General features: G+C 43.2%; 1 protein-coding gene across 1 annotated transcript in view; it reads right to left on the bottom strand.

Annotated features, from left to right (window-relative positions):
- The window catches only part of LOC310994971 (NACHT, LRR and PYD domains-containing protein 12-like), a 61318-nt gene that overhangs the window by 2529 nt on the left and 39918 nt on the right, over positions 1–18871 (bottom strand). The window contains exon 15 of the mRNA XM_083983902.1: positions 3679–3855. Within this exon, the coding sequence (XP_083840028.1) occupies positions 3679–3855 (177 nt within the window). The remainder of the gene's footprint in view (positions 1–3678; positions 3856–18871) is intronic.

Genomic DNA, 18871 nt, shown 5'->3' with positions numbered 1-18871 from the left:
GAATTGGGACACAGCTCGAGTGTCACAGCGAGACACACAAGCACCCACTCCACCGAGCAGCAGCAGTTGGAGTCCGACAGACGGACTCCAATTATGACACCTGAAACGGTAAACACAGCTGACAAACCCCACCCACCCACATCTCATGTGATGACTTCAGACCAGTCAGTCTTTACAGGGGCGCCGATAGGGATTTTGGGCCCCATGAAAATAATCTTTACCCCCGACTCAGCGGTGAAAATTTTGATGCTATTTTACATACAATTATCCATTTTAATGGTATTTTCTGCTGCACACACCACAGATTTTCTCCTCTGTTCTTACTGCACGTCTTCTATTTAATTTTTTTAAAGGGTTTATGCTTTTTAAACCATTAAAATTGTTCAAAATGATTTTCATTTCATTAATTTTAATTCATCTTTCCCATTACAGATTCACCTTTGTATTGTTTTGAGACTGCAGTAAAACATGTTTTATTTTTATTATTATGATTATTATGATTATTATTATTATTATTATTATTTCAACACACACAGCTGCTCACCTCCTTCCTCATGTGGGGGCACTGGGGCTGGGGATATTTATTCTTTTGTTCAGTTTAACGGCGGTTGACAACCGCTGACGGCTATTTCTTCTTCTGTTCAGTTCATGACACGGATGTATAATAGATCCATGGTTCGGTTCCTGTTGTTGTTTGTTGATGTTTCCCTTTACCAGGCGGACTGTGAATGCTGCAGCAAGGAGGCGGCCAATCAGAGGCTAATCGCAGCAATGCACTTCCGTCAGGCCAGACTACCAGGGCATTGAAAATAAAACATTTGTGATTATATGTTAGTTAATAACTTAGTGTCATTATTTTTTCTGTATTATCATTTCATCATCATTAGGGGCCTCTCTGGGCCCCCCTCAATCATGGGCCCCTAGAATACGTCTCCTTTACCCCCCCTTTTCGGCGCCCCAGAGTCTTTATTTAGTCAAACGCTCTGACTTTAAAGCAGAAGTAAGCGGAATGTTTGTGTTAATATAAGTCTTAAATAGTTCTATCTTCCGACAGCAATCACTTATATAGAGTGTTTGGTCTGAAACACGGGTCTGTCAGTCACTCTGCTCTGCTGTAAGCCGAGGAGAAAACTTTCCTTGTATCCTACAACACTTATCCAATAACTGAAAATGTCTCAAACAATATCAGACTACGGCAGCCCACAACGTCACGTCAACAACGAAGGTGATTTAAACATGTACCCTCTTTAAACCTCTTCTTTCACCACCAAAAAATCGTATACTGTCATATAAACAAAAGCAAAGAACAAAAATGCAGTTTTTATCCCATTAAAGTTTTAAACAAGCCTGATCACTGAACACAAACAAACCCGGAAGTCATTTTTTAGTGCCGAAAAATACGGGCATTCGTCAATCATAGACCCACTAAAACACTGAATAAAATTACAAGCTTACCCTCACTTTAAAGCTGAAGATGTGCTCGACAAAACTGGCCGGTTCAATTGTATCCATCGTGACCAGATAATCCATAGTAGTGTCACGTTTCCCCGCAATTCTAATGCTAAAGTCATTCTCCGTCAGACTGCGCACCCGCTTCGCGCAGGTCTGGTGGCCTGTCAATCAAAGTAACGGGGGTGACATGTTTTTCGTCAAGTAGCAGAGACTCTAAGGTGTCACCTGATATATAATGATCCCTGATTGGGCAAAGCTTAAGCTTACATCCAGCTGGTTCCTGTGGTTGCCTCTCCCCCTAGTGTCACCAAGTAAGCAATACAAGTCTCCACAACAGTCCCTCCAGGAATTCGCGATGTTGCGATCGCAACAATTAACGCAAATTCAGACAATCCCCGCGAATTTTTGCGATCTTGCAATTTTGTACAATCACCGCAACTTTTCCGCAAATTGGACCAATTGTCGGTGCTTTCCGCGAGTTACACAGCAGAGAGTGCGAGTCTGGACGGAGCGGTGGTTGAAAGTGAGTCCACGGAGGAACAGCGTGGCTGGGCTGACGGCAAGAAACTTGATACAACGTGCACAAAGTGATAAGTAAAGGAACACAAGCTGAGTTGAACGTGTTGAGTGTGTGAGTTGTCCTGGTTGACCACCCGAGGCTGTGTCAATCCCGCAGCACTCGCCGAGGGGGAATCCAGTGAGTGCGCCACTGCAGGGCCAGAGCGGAGCAGCCGGCGGCCAGGTGCCCCTTCCCCCATCCTAAGGCCCTGGCCCTGGACTTGAGTAGCCACCCTCCCCTTTTTATTCAAAGACTGGACTGTTTTAATGGCATTTTAAAACAGTTATTTTACCACGATTTTTAAACAGACATTTTAATTAAAAGTAAAACAACTTTCAACTCTATATAATTTTCCTGTGCCTTTCTTAACAAGTGGAAAATTGCTGATAAAATATATTTTGTGACATTTCAAAATTTTTAATTTTCCTTTGATTTTTAATTATTCAGAACAAAACTGCAACTTTTTTTTGCAACTTTCGCTGTCTCCTGCAGTTTAATCGCAACAAAAGCGCTTAAAACATCGCAACATGCACCGCAATTTTTTCAAAATGTGGCCGCAAAATCAGGCATTTTAGGCCGCAACAATCACAAAAAAAGCCCGCGAAATCCTGGAGGGACTGAGTTTTAATGTAATAATGAAAATAATAATAAAAGACAATATATGAACTATTTCAAATGTCCTTGTTAATTTAAGCCATCACTGGTGGTTGTGGGATGTTTACTTCTGGAGTTATAAAGGAAAATAACAATATAATACAGGCGAAAATGGTCAAATTCATGTTTGGATGGGTTTTGGACACTAAATATTCATCCCCCTAAATTAAATTTTCAAATGACATTTTACTTATGTAACTGGTGTTCCTAAAAGGCATCAAGTGTGTGATTGGCCCCAATAGGTTATCTGTTGGAAAAAAAAAAAAATCTCACTAAAATCTTGCAGTGTGCATTTTAGCCAAATTGGACAATTTTGGACAGGTTTGGCACACTGGAGATCGCCAAGGGACACTGTTTGGAAAAACTCTATAGTGCCTCAGTAGTTTTACATATCAACCTAAAATTTGGTACACATGTGGACAGGGAGTGTGCGAACCATATATGTAAAATTCAACCTGTTTTATAATTAGGATTTTGAAATATCACATTTTCACCAAAAATTTCAAACTCTTTTTTTTTTTTTTTTTTTTAATTGTATTTTCAGAAACTCTATTTTTTATGGAATGAATTATATTTATATATTTTATGAATCAATTCAATATTTTATAGATGTAAAGTGACAAAGGTTGTCTTTCATTTAAGCCATAAACCATAGTTGTGGGATTAGTACTTCTGTAGTTATAAAGCTTTAATTGCAGTGATACAAAAACAGGCGGAAATTGCCAAAAATGGCCTCTGCATGAAGAGGTTAAGATCAGATTCAAATCATCTCTGTGAACAAAATGAAGTCAAGTGAACAGACATTATTGATCAGACTGAGTGAAATGATCTGAAAGTGAAGAGTCATTGTCAGTGTGAGAGAAGAACAAGTGGAAACATGAGACAACAACTACTTCAAATGTCCTTCATTCATCACATCAAAGTCAATGATTCAAGTTCTGAGTGAAGATCAATCAGGTTCAGTTGTGGATCAAAGATCTAAGATCTACAACAGTAACAGTCAGTGAACTGACCTCAGAGTCTCCAGTCTACAGTCTGGACTCTCCAGAAAACCACTCAGAACCTTCACTCCTGAATCATGCAGGTCCCGGTTTGTGCTCAGGTCCAGGAATCTCAGGTGGGAGGGGTTGGACTTCAGAGCTGAGCCCAGAAAAGAACAGCTGATCTCTGACAACCTGCAGTTCCTCAATCTGAAAAAAGAACAACAGATGTAGATCAGATCAGTGCTAATGGATCAGATGTGTCCTGATCAATGATCAGTGTCTAAATGAGTAGAGGGACTTTGTCCTTCTGTTCTTGTGTTCTTCTGTTATTGGGCCTCAAAGAGCCTGAGCCCTATCAGAGCCTTTAAAGGGATAGTTCACCCAAAATTGAAATTTCACCCTCATGTGGACTAAGGGCTGGGAGAAGTTTCAGAGTCCTCCGTGGCTTCTCTGAGTTACAGGGGGTCTCGGCGTAGCAGTGCATGTCCATATAACGGTTGCAAATGGATACCAACTGTCTTCGTAACAAAAAGACACACCAAAAAACATCCAAATACCTCCATGCTGCTTGTATGTAATGTCTGTCTTGTATTGAAGCCCCGAAATGCGAAATTGTCCGGAAAAAAATTAAAGCTTGTTTGTAGCGGACGCTTCTCGAAGCTCCTCTTCCCAGTTCGTCCAAATTTGATGAACTGGGAAGAGGAGCTTCGAGAAGCTTCCGTTACAAACAAGCTTGAAATATAGACTTATTTAATTTAACGGATAACTCTGAAACTTCTCCCAGCCCTTAGTCGACATGGGGGTGAGTAGATAATGAATTTCAATTTTCAATTTCCAAATTTCAATTTTGGTGAACTATCCCTATGACACCTGTTACGGTCACTTTCATAGGTGAGAAGGGGGGGGCTGCCATACAGGGTACGAAATTAAGAAAATATTTTGGGGGCAATTTTGGCCCCCACAGTCCAAAAAGTGGGGGCATTTTCAAAATATTTGGGGGCCATTTCATATATATATATGTATATATATATACATATATATATACATACACAAAAACATAAACTAAGCTATATAAACACCTATCATAGTCTATATAAACGTTATAAATAATGGGTTATATAAAGTTATGGTTGGTCAATATTAGATATTAGATATTACCAGTAATATGAGAATATCACTGGTAGGTAGGGCTGGGCGATGCGGGGGGGCTGTTGTGAACTCAACAGTCGTTCTTGGGTGAGCAGCCAGGGCCGTTGTATAGGGGAGAAAGGTGATGATAATTCTAGGGGCCCATGCAGCGCCCAGTAGGGCCCACAAAAATCCCCAGTAGTCTAATCTTTGTATAATTGAATTATTCTGCATAAGACCCTGACTAATACTCATTCAATTCGATTACGATTCAGCAGGTAACGATTCGATTCGATTCTCCGATGCATTGCGATGCATTGCAATGCATCAAAATTCTACTGCACTCAACACAGCAAATTTTTTATCAGTCATGAGATATTGAACAAGAGATTTTATTGGCTTCTATGTGTGTATTATCACTCAACTGTATCTTTGACATAAATGTCATGAAATAAAATTGAATGGTATGTATTGAATATGGCATTTAAATCACTTCTAGGGCTGCCCCCAAAAATTAGCCTTGGTCGATTGGTCGCAGGAAAAAACAATCAAACCTTTGGAGCCGTGTCTCAAAATCAATATGAAAGACTATGGGGCTTTTATTTTGAAGGGCCAGATACAGGAAGTCGTGACACTTTTTGTTGTTTTTTTACACGGCACGGCAGGTCTCTCTCTCTCGCTGCATCAGAGACCCCCTGACAGCCTGAGCTCAGTCACTCACCCTCCTCTACTGTGTTTATCGGTGATAAACGGGCATACTGCCTGTAGTGACGGTAAAACCAGACCGGCTCGTTGAATCTCGGACCCAACACAGCCGGACTCATGAGCGTTAATTAATTCTCAACCCGACCGCGGGTGGAAAAAAAAAAAAGGAAAAAGAAAGCCAGTGGCAACACTGCTACTGCTGGTGCTGCCGCTTAGCAGCTACAGGCTGCGCATGTCGTTGCTCCGGAAATGCCCCCGGAGGTAATTTGGGGGCAATTTTGGCCCCAGGATCATGATTTTTGGGGGCATTCTTGGTCAAATTTGGGGCCAAATGGCCCATGGCCCCCGCTAATTTCCGACGCTGCTGCCATATTGTGTAATGTTTTGATTGGTTGCCTGGTTACCTGACCGCTTAAGTCTGACGTGAGCGGAAGGAGCAGGGGATGCTGGGAAAAAGCCAAAGAGAGAGTGGCGTGCTCTGACGAGGTGGCCCCGCAGAGAAGTGAAGAAAGTTGACAAAGCTGCCTACGGAGAATCCCCTCCACCTTCAAGATTGATTTATCGTTTTAGTTATTGTCTCGTCTAAACACAAATGAATTGACAAAGCCGCGACCGCGTGACAACGGACGGAGGTCGATACACGCAGGACGCCTCGCTGGTGGCCGGCCCGGTGCCACTGGAGCTGCACGCCGGTTTGCCAGGAAAGCCTCGCTGACCAAGCTACAGGTGATGAACGTGAAGCAGCCCGTGAGTCAAACATTGAGCAATATGGCAGCGAATCCCACCAGGCTCCAGGTTTTCAGCAATAGAAATATGTGCACCTGTGTCATCCCTGAAGCCTAGACTGGTTAGAGCCTTAACTGTAAAACTTGAATTACCAGGGTGACGTAGGTCGCGACACACATGTCACATCTACAGTGGAAGGACAATCAGCTCTTTGTGGAACATTGAAGCCTGTAAATCTGTTTGAACAGACACCAAGAATAAAATGATCAACAGTGAAAATGAACACAATAGATTCTGTTTTCAAGAACCAGCTGGAAATCAACTGGAACCTTAGAAAGCTTTGATGTTTCCAGAAATCTCCAATCTGCTGCCGTTCATCATCATCACTGATGTGACTTCAGCTTGGTGAAATATTTGTTGAAGCTTCTGTCATGTTCAAATCAGCAGCAGAACACCTGGGAGTTTGATCCTCATCAAGGTTCTGGGTTGAAGATCAAAATCTAGACGATAAAAACCAGAGAACTTGTCTCCATCACAAACACTGACTGGTCTCACCTTCTTCTTGTAGTAATAAACACTGAGTCTTTTCTCTTCTCCAGCTCTTTGTTGAAATCCTCAACCAATGAACAAGTGAAACTTCAAATATTTGACCTGAATACAGAAAAAAAACTACGACAGACAAACTGACCTCAGAGTCTCCAGTCTACAGTTTGGACTCTCCAGTCCAGCACAGAGATCCTTCACTCCTGAATCCTGCAGGTAGTTGTAGCTCAGGTCCAGGTGTCTCAGGTGGGAGGGGTCGGACTTCAGAGCTGAGGCCACGACTTCACAGTGAGTCACTGAGAGTTCACAGTGACATAGTCTGTGATTAGAGAAAACATCAAATCTGTTCAAATAAAACTCTGATGTAAATAGTGGTGAAAATACAGTTGGTGCGTGTGATGGTGGGACATGATGATGGGATGGTTCAGCTCATCTTCTGTCACTGGGATGATCCTCATGGCTCGTTCCTGCACCTGATTGGCTGGGCCCTTTTTAAATAGAGTATATTGCTCCTGAAGGAGCTCTGAGGCTTCCTCTTCTTTAATTCTATTCAACACCAACATCCAATGATATCACTATATTTCAGTCCTGAGCTACAATAACATTCATGATCTTTGTAAAAGCAACAGCCTAAACACCTGTTACTGAGTCAGGAGAAGGTCACAGAGACTCAGAGCGTCATGGTAACTGCAGATAGACATTAGCTTGAAGCTAACTCTGCTACAATGCATCACATGGCAACATTTAGCCTGTGTGTAATATTGTACATGGGCCCATTAGAAATAAAATAGTAAAATAAAGTATATAACAACCATAGTGAGTCAGTAACACACCTGTGTGTGCAGTGTGTGAGAGGAGCAGCAGAATGAGAGTAAATGACAACAACAGACTGATGGAGATGATGTTTGCTGCTCACATGCTACTGGATTCACTGGAGATGAGAAACACCAGCTCCAGGCCAGTTGAACCTCTGTTATAGGCAGAGTTCAATCTGACCATTACTCTCTCCTCAACACAAGAGGGAGGGGCTCAGTCTGTCAGGTGATGCCCCTCCCAACAGCTGAGTTTAACCTTACATCTTGTTGCCTTGGTAACAAGTTCAGAGCTGTCTGCAGTGACCGAGCCACTTTACTCACACTACGTACACAACGTAGCTTTGACCTATAGGAGTCATTTACAGTGAGGATGGGGGCTGTAAACGACCAACCCCCCCCAACTTCACCTCATCTTCAGACTCCGCCCACACTGACTCAGGTGACATCACCTGAGGACATTGATCAGACACTCAGCTCCCTCTGGAGACACTACAGCTTTAACACTACATAGTCCTACCAACAGCTGGAAACACTGAGGAGGAAGATCAGTGGAGCTGCTTTCATTTGTTTCATCAGGTTTGAATCAAACCAAAGAGTCAAAATAAACTCAACAAAAAACACTAAAGATGTGTTTTTATTCACTGAGCAGCAACAACACAACCAACTGAAGAATCTCCATGTTGGAGCTCACAGCTTTGACAACAGCTCCAGAAGAAACACAACTGACTAGTCATTGTTTAAAGTCAAACGAAGAAGAATGAGAATCAATGAAAACTGGGTTTATCTGAACTTGACTAAACTACTGATCTGATCCACTGATCAATAATTATATTGATAGTGTCTGGACTCACTCAGCCTTCCTGCAGTTCCTCACAGCTGGGATCAGTCTCCGTCGTCCCTCTCCTGATGTGTTGTACTTCTCCAGGTCCAACTCGTCCAGAACCTGCTCTGACATCTGCAGCATGTAGGCCAGAGCTGAACACTGGATCTCAGAGAGTTTCTTCTCTGATCTGTTCTCTGACTTGAGGAACTGTTGGATCTCCTGATGAACTGACTGGTCCTTCATCTCCGTCAGGCAGTGGAAGATGTTGATGCTTCTGTCAGGAGAGATTTCATTACTCTTCATCTTCTTCAGGTTGTCGATGGTTCTCTGGATGGTTCCTGGACTGTTGTCTGTCTGACCCAGCAGACCTCCTAACAGCCTCTGGTTGGACTCCAGAGAGAGGCCATGAAGGAAGCGAACAAACAGGTCTAGGTGACCGTTTCTACTGCTGAGGGTTTTCTGCATGGCTCTCTGCAGGAAATCATCCAGGGTTAAATCAACATCTTGTATTTTTAAGAAGTTCTTGAGGACCTGTGTGTTGCTGTTGGTGAAACAGTGGACCATGTAGACTGCAGCCAGAAACTCCTGAACACTCAGATGAACAAAGCAGTAGACTGTTTTCTGGAAGATCACGCTCTCTCTTTTGAAGATCTCAGTACAGAGTCCTGAGTTCACCAAGGCCTCTGTGACATCCAGACCACACTGCTCCAGGTCTTCTTGGTAGAACATGATGTTTCCTTCCTGCAGCTGTTCAAACGCCAGCCTCCCCAGCTTCAGAAGAACTTCCCTGTCGGCCTCCGTCAGCTCCTGTGGACTCGTCTCATGTCCTTCACCGTACTTGTTCTTCTTCCTCTTTGTCTGGACCAGCAGGAAGTGTGAGAACAGGTCAGTCGTGGTCTTGGGCAGCTCTCCTCTCTGGTCTGTGGTCAACATGTGCTCCAGAACTGTAGCACTGATCCAGCAGAAGACTGGGACTTGACACATGATGTGGAGGGTCCTGGACGTCTTGATGTGTGAGATGATTCTTCTGGACAGCTTTTTCTTACTGGACCTCCTCCTGAAGTACTCCTCCATCTGGGCGTCAGTGAAGCCTCGGACCTCTGTTACCCTGTCGACACATGTAGGAGGGATCTGATTGGCTGCTGCAGGTCTGGAGGTGATCCAGACCAGAGCCGAGGGAAGCAGATTCCCCTGGATGAGGTTTGTCAGCAGCACGTTGACTGATGACGTCTGTGTGACATCAGACACAACCTTCTTCTTCTTCTTGAAGTCCAGTGACAGTCGGCTTTCATCCAGGCCGTCAAAGATGAAGAGAAGTTTACAGACAGCCAGCTGCTCTGCTGTGACCTTCTGTAATGTTGGATGGAAAACATGGAGCAGCCTGAGAAGACTCAACCGCTGATCTCTGATCAGGTTCAGCTCCCTGAACGAAAGCAGAACCAGCAGACTGACATCTTGGTTCTCCAAGCCCTCGGCCCAGTCCAGAGTGAACTTCTGCACCGAGAAAGTTTTTCCAACGCCAGCGACACCGTTGGTCAGAACCACTCTGATGGGTTTCTGTTGGACAGGTGAGACCGTAGAGACGTCCTCTCTCTGTTGGACAGGTGAGACCGTAGAGACGTCCTCTCTCTGTTGGACAGGTGAGACCGTAGAGACGCCCTCTCTCTGTTGGACAGGTGAGACCGTAGAGACTTTGTCTCTCTGTTCAAGATGCAAATATTTAGAGAACCTACGTCTCATTTTGCCAAAAACGTTGGAAGAGACATTGTGTCTCTTTTGGACAGGTGAGACCGTAGAGATGTCCTCTCTCTGTTGGACAGGTGAGACCGTAGAGACTTTCTCTCTCTGTTGGACAGGTGAGTCTTTAAAGATGTCGTTGCACTTGATTGAAGTGTCATGGAGGGTCTTCTTCTTGGACGTTGTCTCCAGCTGTCTCACCTCATGTTGGGTATTAACCTCTTCACTCTGTCCCTCTGTGATGTAGAGCTCAGTGTAGATCCTGTTGAGGAGGGTTCCTCTTCCTGTTCCACTTCCTGTTCTCTCAGTTCCTTCAGTCACTCGTTCACATCTGCTCCTCAGACTGATCTTATGTTGATCTAAAACCTCCTGCAGACCACGATCTGCTGAGAGACAAGAGACAGAGTCAGACTGAAGACAGAGAGTCTGACAATCTGATCAGATTATTTTCATCAGCTACAGAAAAACTACAGACAACAAAGAGAAGGTTTGAATCATCATCTTAAATGTCAGTGCTGTGTGATGGAACAACGACTCTGGAGAAAACAACAAATGACCACATCAGCAGACAGATGTTCAGTCTCACTTTGTCCACAGCTGCTCTGATTGGCTGTCTGCAGCTCACCTCTGGTTCTGGGTCTTTGTCCACTGCAGGACAGCTGCTTGTCCACAGAGACACCGCTCCTCTTCTCTCTGTCAAGACATTTCTGTATCACCAACATGTCACAGTCACAGGTCAACATCTCGGCTCTGACTGGTTAACCACCTCAAAGGGCGGGGCTTCAGTAACCAGAGGAGCAAGGCAAGGCAGTTTTATTTGTAGAGTCCATTTTTACAAACAGTTTGTCTCAAACGTCTTCAAACAACATCCTCTGCCCTTAGACCAATGGTTCTCAAAGTGGGGTCCCAGGGGTCCTTGAGAGGGTTCAACTTGAAATTTTGATTTTCTTGAATTTCGCTTTTTTTCTAGAATTAAAAAAAATATATATTTTTTTTTTTTTCAAAAATTTCAACACTTTTTTCTAGAATTGCTTTTGAGAAATTTTACCACCTTTTTTTCTAGAAAATTTGAAACTTTTTTTTTTAAAGAAATCTTTCCATTTTTTTTCTAGAAACTTTTATATATTTTTGGAGAAATTGTTCCACTTTTTCCTTCAACATTTTGTCCATTGGGGGTCCGTAGACTAATTTGTGTTAACCACTGCCTTGGGCCCTCACATCCACTGAGGAAAAACTCCCAAGAACATCCTTTTAACAGGGAAAAATTGGAGAAACGTGAGGTCGAGCAACAGAGGAGGGATCCCTCACCCAGGGCGGACAGATGTGCAATTGATGTTGTTACAGACAAGAAAACAGTTTTACAGCAGAGGGAAAGAAGAGAGAGAGAGTCCTAATGAGCTCCTGATCCAGATGCTGCTGTGGCTCTAATGAACCTGTGTTGGAGCTCTGGTCCAGTGTGAGGAGACTGAAGCTGACAACAGAAGCTTCAGCAGCTCCACCTGAGCTTCACTACATGTTGTGGAGAAGCTCAGACAGTCACAGACAGGCAACGCTGATTACTCCTCTCTTTAAATTCATCATTGTTCTCTTTCAGCTGTTCTCTTTTTCTGTTTTTTCAAAATAAAAGTCTCTCTGCATCAGCTGCTTTAATGTCTACTGTGACTTCAGTTTAAAGGCTCAGACGTGGGGATCGTACACAGAGTCTGATGGATCTGGTTCCTGGTTTCTCTCTGTTTCCTTCACACAAGTCTAATGACTGAATCATCTTCACATCAGTTTACAGTAGAAACCATCTCTTACCGTGACTCTGAGGGTCCAGGTTCAGAACTGAAGTCTGGAGGATGATCATTGGACCAGTCACTCTGCATAGACGGACAGATGGATCCTGGAGACTGTGAGGGTCCAGGTTCAGCACTGAAGTCTGGAATCCTTCCTTTGGACCGGTCACTCTTCATGGACAGACAGATGGATCCTGGAGACTCTGCTCTCAGTCGGTGTTTCTGACCTCTGCAAACACAAACATGTGTTTATTCATATCACATCAAGCACCTATCAGTTCTCTGATGACAGAGGCATTGTGGGAAGTCTACAGTGACATCAGCGTCCAGCACCACACACTGTACTAGTGAAGGACTGATTGTCACTGACTGTAGCTACACACTGAAGTTCAACGGTCAGGCTGTAAAATGATCCTGTTTACTGTCTGGACTTTAGATCACAACTGCTCCTCCTTCTGTGGCCGACAGACAGAAGGAGGAGCAACCGGTTTTATGTTATGTAGGGGTGAAGTCAGGTAATATGGGATACTTTTTGGTAGAATGACCAAACCACCATCAAAAAAGGTGGTTACTCACTCTATTGATGTTTGTATCATTTATCACAGATCTCTTCAATATTTCTGTGGTGAAATTATGATTTCACTGAGACCCCCTCTCTCCCCCTTCTACAAGTTTCAGGTAATATGGGACAGCTGTTATGGTAATATGGGATATTCATTTTCAGCCAAATCTTATTTTCTTTATTTGAACATGTATGTGCCGATTTTAGTTTTTAAACATAAAAGATAATAATCATTGATAATACAGTGCAAACAATCAATGATCAATCCTCTCAAAAGTTGATATTAGTCGAGAGATTATTATAACTGTGTGAGGCAAAAATGTGTACTAAGGTTTTAAAAAAGTATACAAAAACACCAACAACAGCACTAACAACAGGATTGTTCACCATAACTGCTTAAATCATGATTTTATTGCAACAACTAACAGTTTATAAAGTGTCCCAATATAGCTGAATCTTTTGTCCCATATTACCAAACACACTTTGGTAATATGGGGCACTGCTAAAAATGTTAGTTACGAGAGTAACGACACGCATTGGCCAAATGGAAGCGCCTCCTGGTGGAGGAATATGGGTATTGCAAAAGTGCCCAAGAACTGACATCTCTGCATTGTTGGTGAATGAGCAAGTGTGGTGTTTTCAATAATTTAAGGACATTTATAGATCACCCACGTTAATAGCATCATCGTGGATCCTTTACAGATAAACATTAACACATAGGCAAGTAAAAAAAACACCCCCAAAAACAGTTGTCTACATTAATGTTTCAATCTACATTTTGTGTAACTCCCGTTCAGTCAATCATGACACAAGGTGATCTTCAAGTCACAGGCAAATTCTCTTGCAATCAGCCGACAAATTGTCCACAAAATGTCATAAGAACTAAATAAAAAAAAAACATAAACATACAATTAAATTCACGTAACACGGAGCGAGTTACAAAGCACAATATAAACAATAATAATATAAAATACTGCATTGGCCTTCTTAATTAAATGGAGTTAAGGACACTTTATTCTTCTTCTTTCATACCGGACTTATACTGACCGCTGCTCACCTCAAGCATAGTGAAGGTAAAGTGCGTCAATACAAAACAAAGTGACACCACTGACACCGGCGAACATTGGTTCTGCTATGTAAACAATATACAGTTCCTTTTAGACATAATTACATCCATATGAAATAACCAAAATATTCCCTTATTTAAAACTCAAGTTAGTTTTTAACTACAAAATATTTATTATTAAATAGTATAACTGACTCTGATGGCAGGTACATTTTGTAATAAACAAATTATAAGTATAATTTCATATGACCAAGACACCTAAAAACAAAAACACGGCCGTTTTCATCAATTCACAAGCAAGTGAGCAACACACATACATTGGAGTGAATGGGTTTTCTGGGCACTTTTGCAATACCCATATCCTGCCACTCAGGGCGCATGAGGTTTACCCTTTACCACGGGAGTCAATGGAAGTGTCGCTACTCTCCTAGTCCAGTGCTCTAGCTCCAGCTTGAGCGGCTGTTTTCCGCTTGGTCCTAGTGCTTGACCCGTCTCTGTTTAATAAACGCTTAAAAGCGTAACATCGTTTTTGGACGGTAAAACTGCAGGGGACCAAGACTGCCTTTGGTTTAGGTCCAGAATACATGAATGACATGTTAGTAGAGTCTAAACCCAGTAGAGCTCTGAGATCTACTGACTCAGGTCAGATAGTGGAGCTCAGAGTTCAGACCAGACATGGTGAAGCAGCATTTAGCTGTTATGCTGCAACAACTGGAACAAACTACCAGCAGAACTGAGATCAGCCCCAACTGTGAGCACTTTTAAATCCAGGTTAAAAACATTTCTCTTTTCACGTGCTTATAGCTGAGCTCTTTTAAGAACTTTAAACTTTATCTATTTTATTTTATTTTACTTTTATTTGCTCTTGCTTTAAACTCTGTTTTTATTCTGTTTTATGCTTCTCTCTTTTTTGTTTTTAATGTTTTGTCTTTATGTAAAGCACATTGAGTTGCCTTGGTATGAAATGCGCTATATAAATAAAGATGCCTTGCCTTGGAAAAGTGTCCCCACCCTAAAATTACGTCCGTGCCCACACACACACACACACACACACAGAAAGTTATTTCCTGTTCCAGTGACGGCGACGGCAGCAGCTCAACTCACTAAACTAACCTCTGTTACAGAGACAGTTTGCAGGTTCACAGGTTTGTAGCAGGTCTCTTACTGTGACTCTGAGGGTCCAGGTCCAGCACTGAAGTCTAGAGGACGATCTTTGGACCGGTCACTCTGCATAGAGGGACAGATGGATCCTGGAGACGCTGCTTCGTTCCTCTCTTCCTCCATATTAACACTCGACTGCTCTTCAGTTAGTCTGAGAGGGAAACCAGTAACACTAAGTGTGAAGTGACACACACACAAAGAATCAAGACAAAGAAGTCTGTTCACCCTTCACACCCATGTACAGTGTTGCCAGGTCTGAAGTCAAAACCTGGAAGTTCATCATGGCACTGATCCAGAAAAAGGAAGTGAATGTGGTTTTTGCATTGCATTTTTGATGATGTCAGCTCTGTGGCTAAAACACAAGTTTATGATACTTACAAGTTTTGTTCAGCAAGATAATCTTCACATATGAACACCTTTTATAGCGTATTTGAAGCTCCAATGCGATGGCCAGAAGTAAAAAGCTAACGTTTATTTTAAAAACATTGTGTAATGGGGAAATGGGACTGTTTTTACTTGTTGAAGAGCCATAAATAACATCAAATAACATCCATCAGATGATTAATGACCGGAAGTCTGGCCTGTTTGGGGTTGACGACGTTTCAGTTGGTAACAATAATTCAGTCATATTTGCTGGAACTGTCATTATATTCTGATAGTTGGACATTAAAGCAGAAGTAAGTGGTCCGGTCGTTTTCGCTAATGCTGCGTTCCAGGCAGGCTTTTGAAATCGTAAATTACAGCTTCAAGTCACAACTTACGACTTTGTAGCGTTCCAGGCAACCCACTCGTGTTTCTCCGACCTGTTTTACCTGTGAAAGTCACTATAACGGCCACTCGTAACTTCTGACCGGTGAACTCGTACCAGATCGAACTGGTACCACTTCACGGTCGGAAAAATACGAGTTTCCTTGAACGCACCATAACAGTCCTCGTCGCTACGTCACCACATTCACGGCGTTCCTTGGCTGCACACACAGCCCTGCATGCCGTTCTCTCTCCTCATTGGATAAAAACTGTAGGATACGATAAATGTTTTCTCCTCGACTCAGAGCAGAGCAGAGTGACTGACAGACCCGTGTTTCAGACCAAACACTCTATGTAAGTGATTGCTGTCGGAAGATACAACTATTTAAGACTTATATTAACACAAATATATCACTTACTTCTGCTTTAAATGAGTAATTTAGGACCAAATCCAACTCCTCTGGCTCCACCTACAGCCTAGAATCGTATTTGCCAAAATCCATCTGACCGATGAGTCTCCTCCAGTCAGGTAGAGGCAGCAGGAGGAGCAGCCAATCACAGCTCCTACACGTCGTAGTGAGCTGACTAAAGTTAAAGTCTGTGACTTGGTCGGACATTTCAAGACGATACACCGTAAGCTCCCTCTGTTCACCTCTGTCAACCCCCCTCCCTCCCTCCCTCCACACCCAAGGGGGCAGTTGTGGGTCTGAGAAGTGAAGTCACTTCCACGTTCAACAAACTGCAATCCCCTCTTCTTCCTCTGGGGGCTGGTGTCAGAAAGCAGCATTCCCCATAGACCCCCATGTTAAAATAGCCGACTTTACATCCTCAATAAACATGATCAAAGAATGTTTTTTGGTCTCAATCGATAGTTTCTACCCCTGCACACACTCTGAGGGGGTGATTTTTTTTTTTAACTCTACCGTTTTACTATTATTAGGTTAAAGCTCTGGCCAATTAGGGCACGGAAACGTTGAGTGACAGGTCCGAGCAGCTCCGTGGACAGCTGCTTCGAGGCCAGTGGGCGGGTTCTCGGCTGGCCAATTCAACATGCCGCTGTTCAGGCCGCCATGTTGGAGTCACAAAAACGACTCCCCAAAACCAATGGGTGACGTCACGGACGCTACAGCCATATTTTTTACAGTCTATGCTCCACACACGCAGACACACACAAGAAGAGTGTGTTTCATGGTGAGAGAGACGTGAGATCGTTTTGAAGTCTCCGGTTGCTATGGATACGGTACGTTTTCTGTGGGTGCGTTTATGGCCAGGCCTAGCCTACTTGGTGTGTGTGTGGGGGGCGCTTGGCAGAGGGAATTTCCGACCAAGTTGCGGAGTTTACTTTAATCAACTTACCAACAGGAGCTTTATCCTGGGAGCTCTTTGCTTCCATTTACCCCAGTTCTTTTTTTAGGGCAGAGCAGATGAGGTTCCAGTTCGTAACTTGCTGGAATCACATTATACTTTGTTTAAATTCACATAAAAACAGTGTCACCTCATGCAGAAGTCCTCCACTTCTACCTCCGGCTTCTTTTCTACCATTCTGCTATAGGCCTTCAGCTATCACTGAATCATCTCAGATTAATGACTGTGTAAAACTCTGGTCTAATTGTGTATAGTTGTAGTCCAGTGGTAAGGCACCTGCTTAACCCCAACTCCACCAACTAGAAAAAGTTTATTTTAGTATTTTTTCTTAACCGTTGTTGTTTCTAAAGGTAAAACCAGTTTGAGACATGAACTCCAGCGGTGACAGAGTCAGTCAGTCAGATCTTCCACCTGCTGTGATCTCATCAGAGTTACATAAAAACACCACAAGGATCAAAGTTGGAAAGGTGGAAAACTTTTCACTTAATCTAAATGACTTTTCCCTGTTTGCAGCCAAGTGTGAGTCACCACAGAGATCCGGATGGATCGAGTCTGACCACAGAGGAAACAGCTCATTCATTATATACACACGGTCTGTTTATGTTTTTAAAGTTAATCCTAATTGTGTCAATTTTTTGAATAATATTTGTCAAGGTTTATTGTTAAAATCTGAATACTTAGGTCTACTACCCATGAATATATTAGTATCAGTGTATAATCGCTATAAAATAAAAAACTGTTTGGCCTTTGTAGCCTTATAATTCTTCTTATATAACAAAGGTCTTGCTTTAGAGAGCTGTTTGTACGGCAGCCTGAAGGGAAAATCCAGCCAATCAGAGAGTACGATTCAAGAGTTTCACGTTCATAAATAAACCAACGAAGAAGGCAAGGCAAGGCAAGGCAAGGCAATTTTATTCGTATAGCCCGTTTTTACAAACAGTTTGTCTCAAAGGGCTTTACATCCCATCATAACAACATCCTCTGTCCTTAGACCCTCACATCCACTGAGGAAAAACTCCATGGAAAACCCTTTTAACAGGGAAAACCAGGAGAAAGCTCAGGGTGAGCAACAGAGGAGGGATCCCTCACCCAGGACGGACAGACGTGCAATAGATGTTGTCACAGACAAGAAAACAGTTTACAGTTTGTCACAGAATGTGCGAAATATGGAAATGTTAGCAGGAGTTGATGAAGGCAGTCTCTGCTGAGGGGGGGGGGGGGGGGGGGGGGGGGCTGGTGCAGAGAGATGGAGCTCCGGTGGATCTGCGGAAACACAGAGAGAGTGCGAGACACCAAGGCCAAACTACAAAGTACAACAGATAATGACAGTTCAAAAATATACTGAGGAGAGGAGAGGAGGGGAGGGGAGAGGAGGAGAAAGGAGAGGGCTCTGTGTAACCAGATGTGTCCCCAGCAGTCTAAGCCTATAGCAGCGTAGCTATAAAATGGTTCAGAGCTACCTGAACCAGCCCTAACTAAAGGCCCTGTCATAAAGGAAGGTCTAAATGTAGTTAGAGTGTCTGCCTCTTTGACCCATGGAGAGAGCTGGTTCCACAGTAAAGGAGCCCGGTAACTGAAGGCTCTACCTCCCAGTCTGTTTTTAGAGATACTGGGAGTCACTAACAGACCTGCGTTCTGGGAGCGGAGTGCTCTGGGAGCTAGAGCCTAGCCCGGGCACAAAGCCTGAAGACTGCGCCAGGAAGGAACCTACTGAACCTCCACTGCTCACTGTCGGGCTGGTAGGAGGCTCCATTGTGCAACCGCTCCTCTTTCTAACTCTTGCCCCTTGCCACACACGCACGGCCCACACACACATTACACACACTCACCCCCCAACACGGACTTTCCCCCCTTTCCACTGGACATTCAAACATTGGGCCGTTGCACTGAGCGTGTGCCTCGCCAGTACAGGTGAAGTTGAACTCTCCCTTTTGGGGCAATTGTGGAACTGTGTGCTGCAACGTCATTCAAATGAGAAATGATGAAATGAACTGTATGGCCATTTGTATTTCTATTTTATTTATCACTGCTAATATTTAATGCTTATGGTTCACAATTATAAAATGT

This window comes from Trachurus trachurus (genome assembly GCF_905171665.1).
Source record: "Trachurus trachurus genome assembly, chromosome: 12".
NCBI lineage: Eukaryota > Metazoa > Chordata > Actinopteri > Carangiformes > Carangidae > Trachurus > Trachurus trachurus.
Note: the sequence above shows the minus strand (reverse complement) of the source record. Positions and strands in the feature narration are given on the sequence as shown.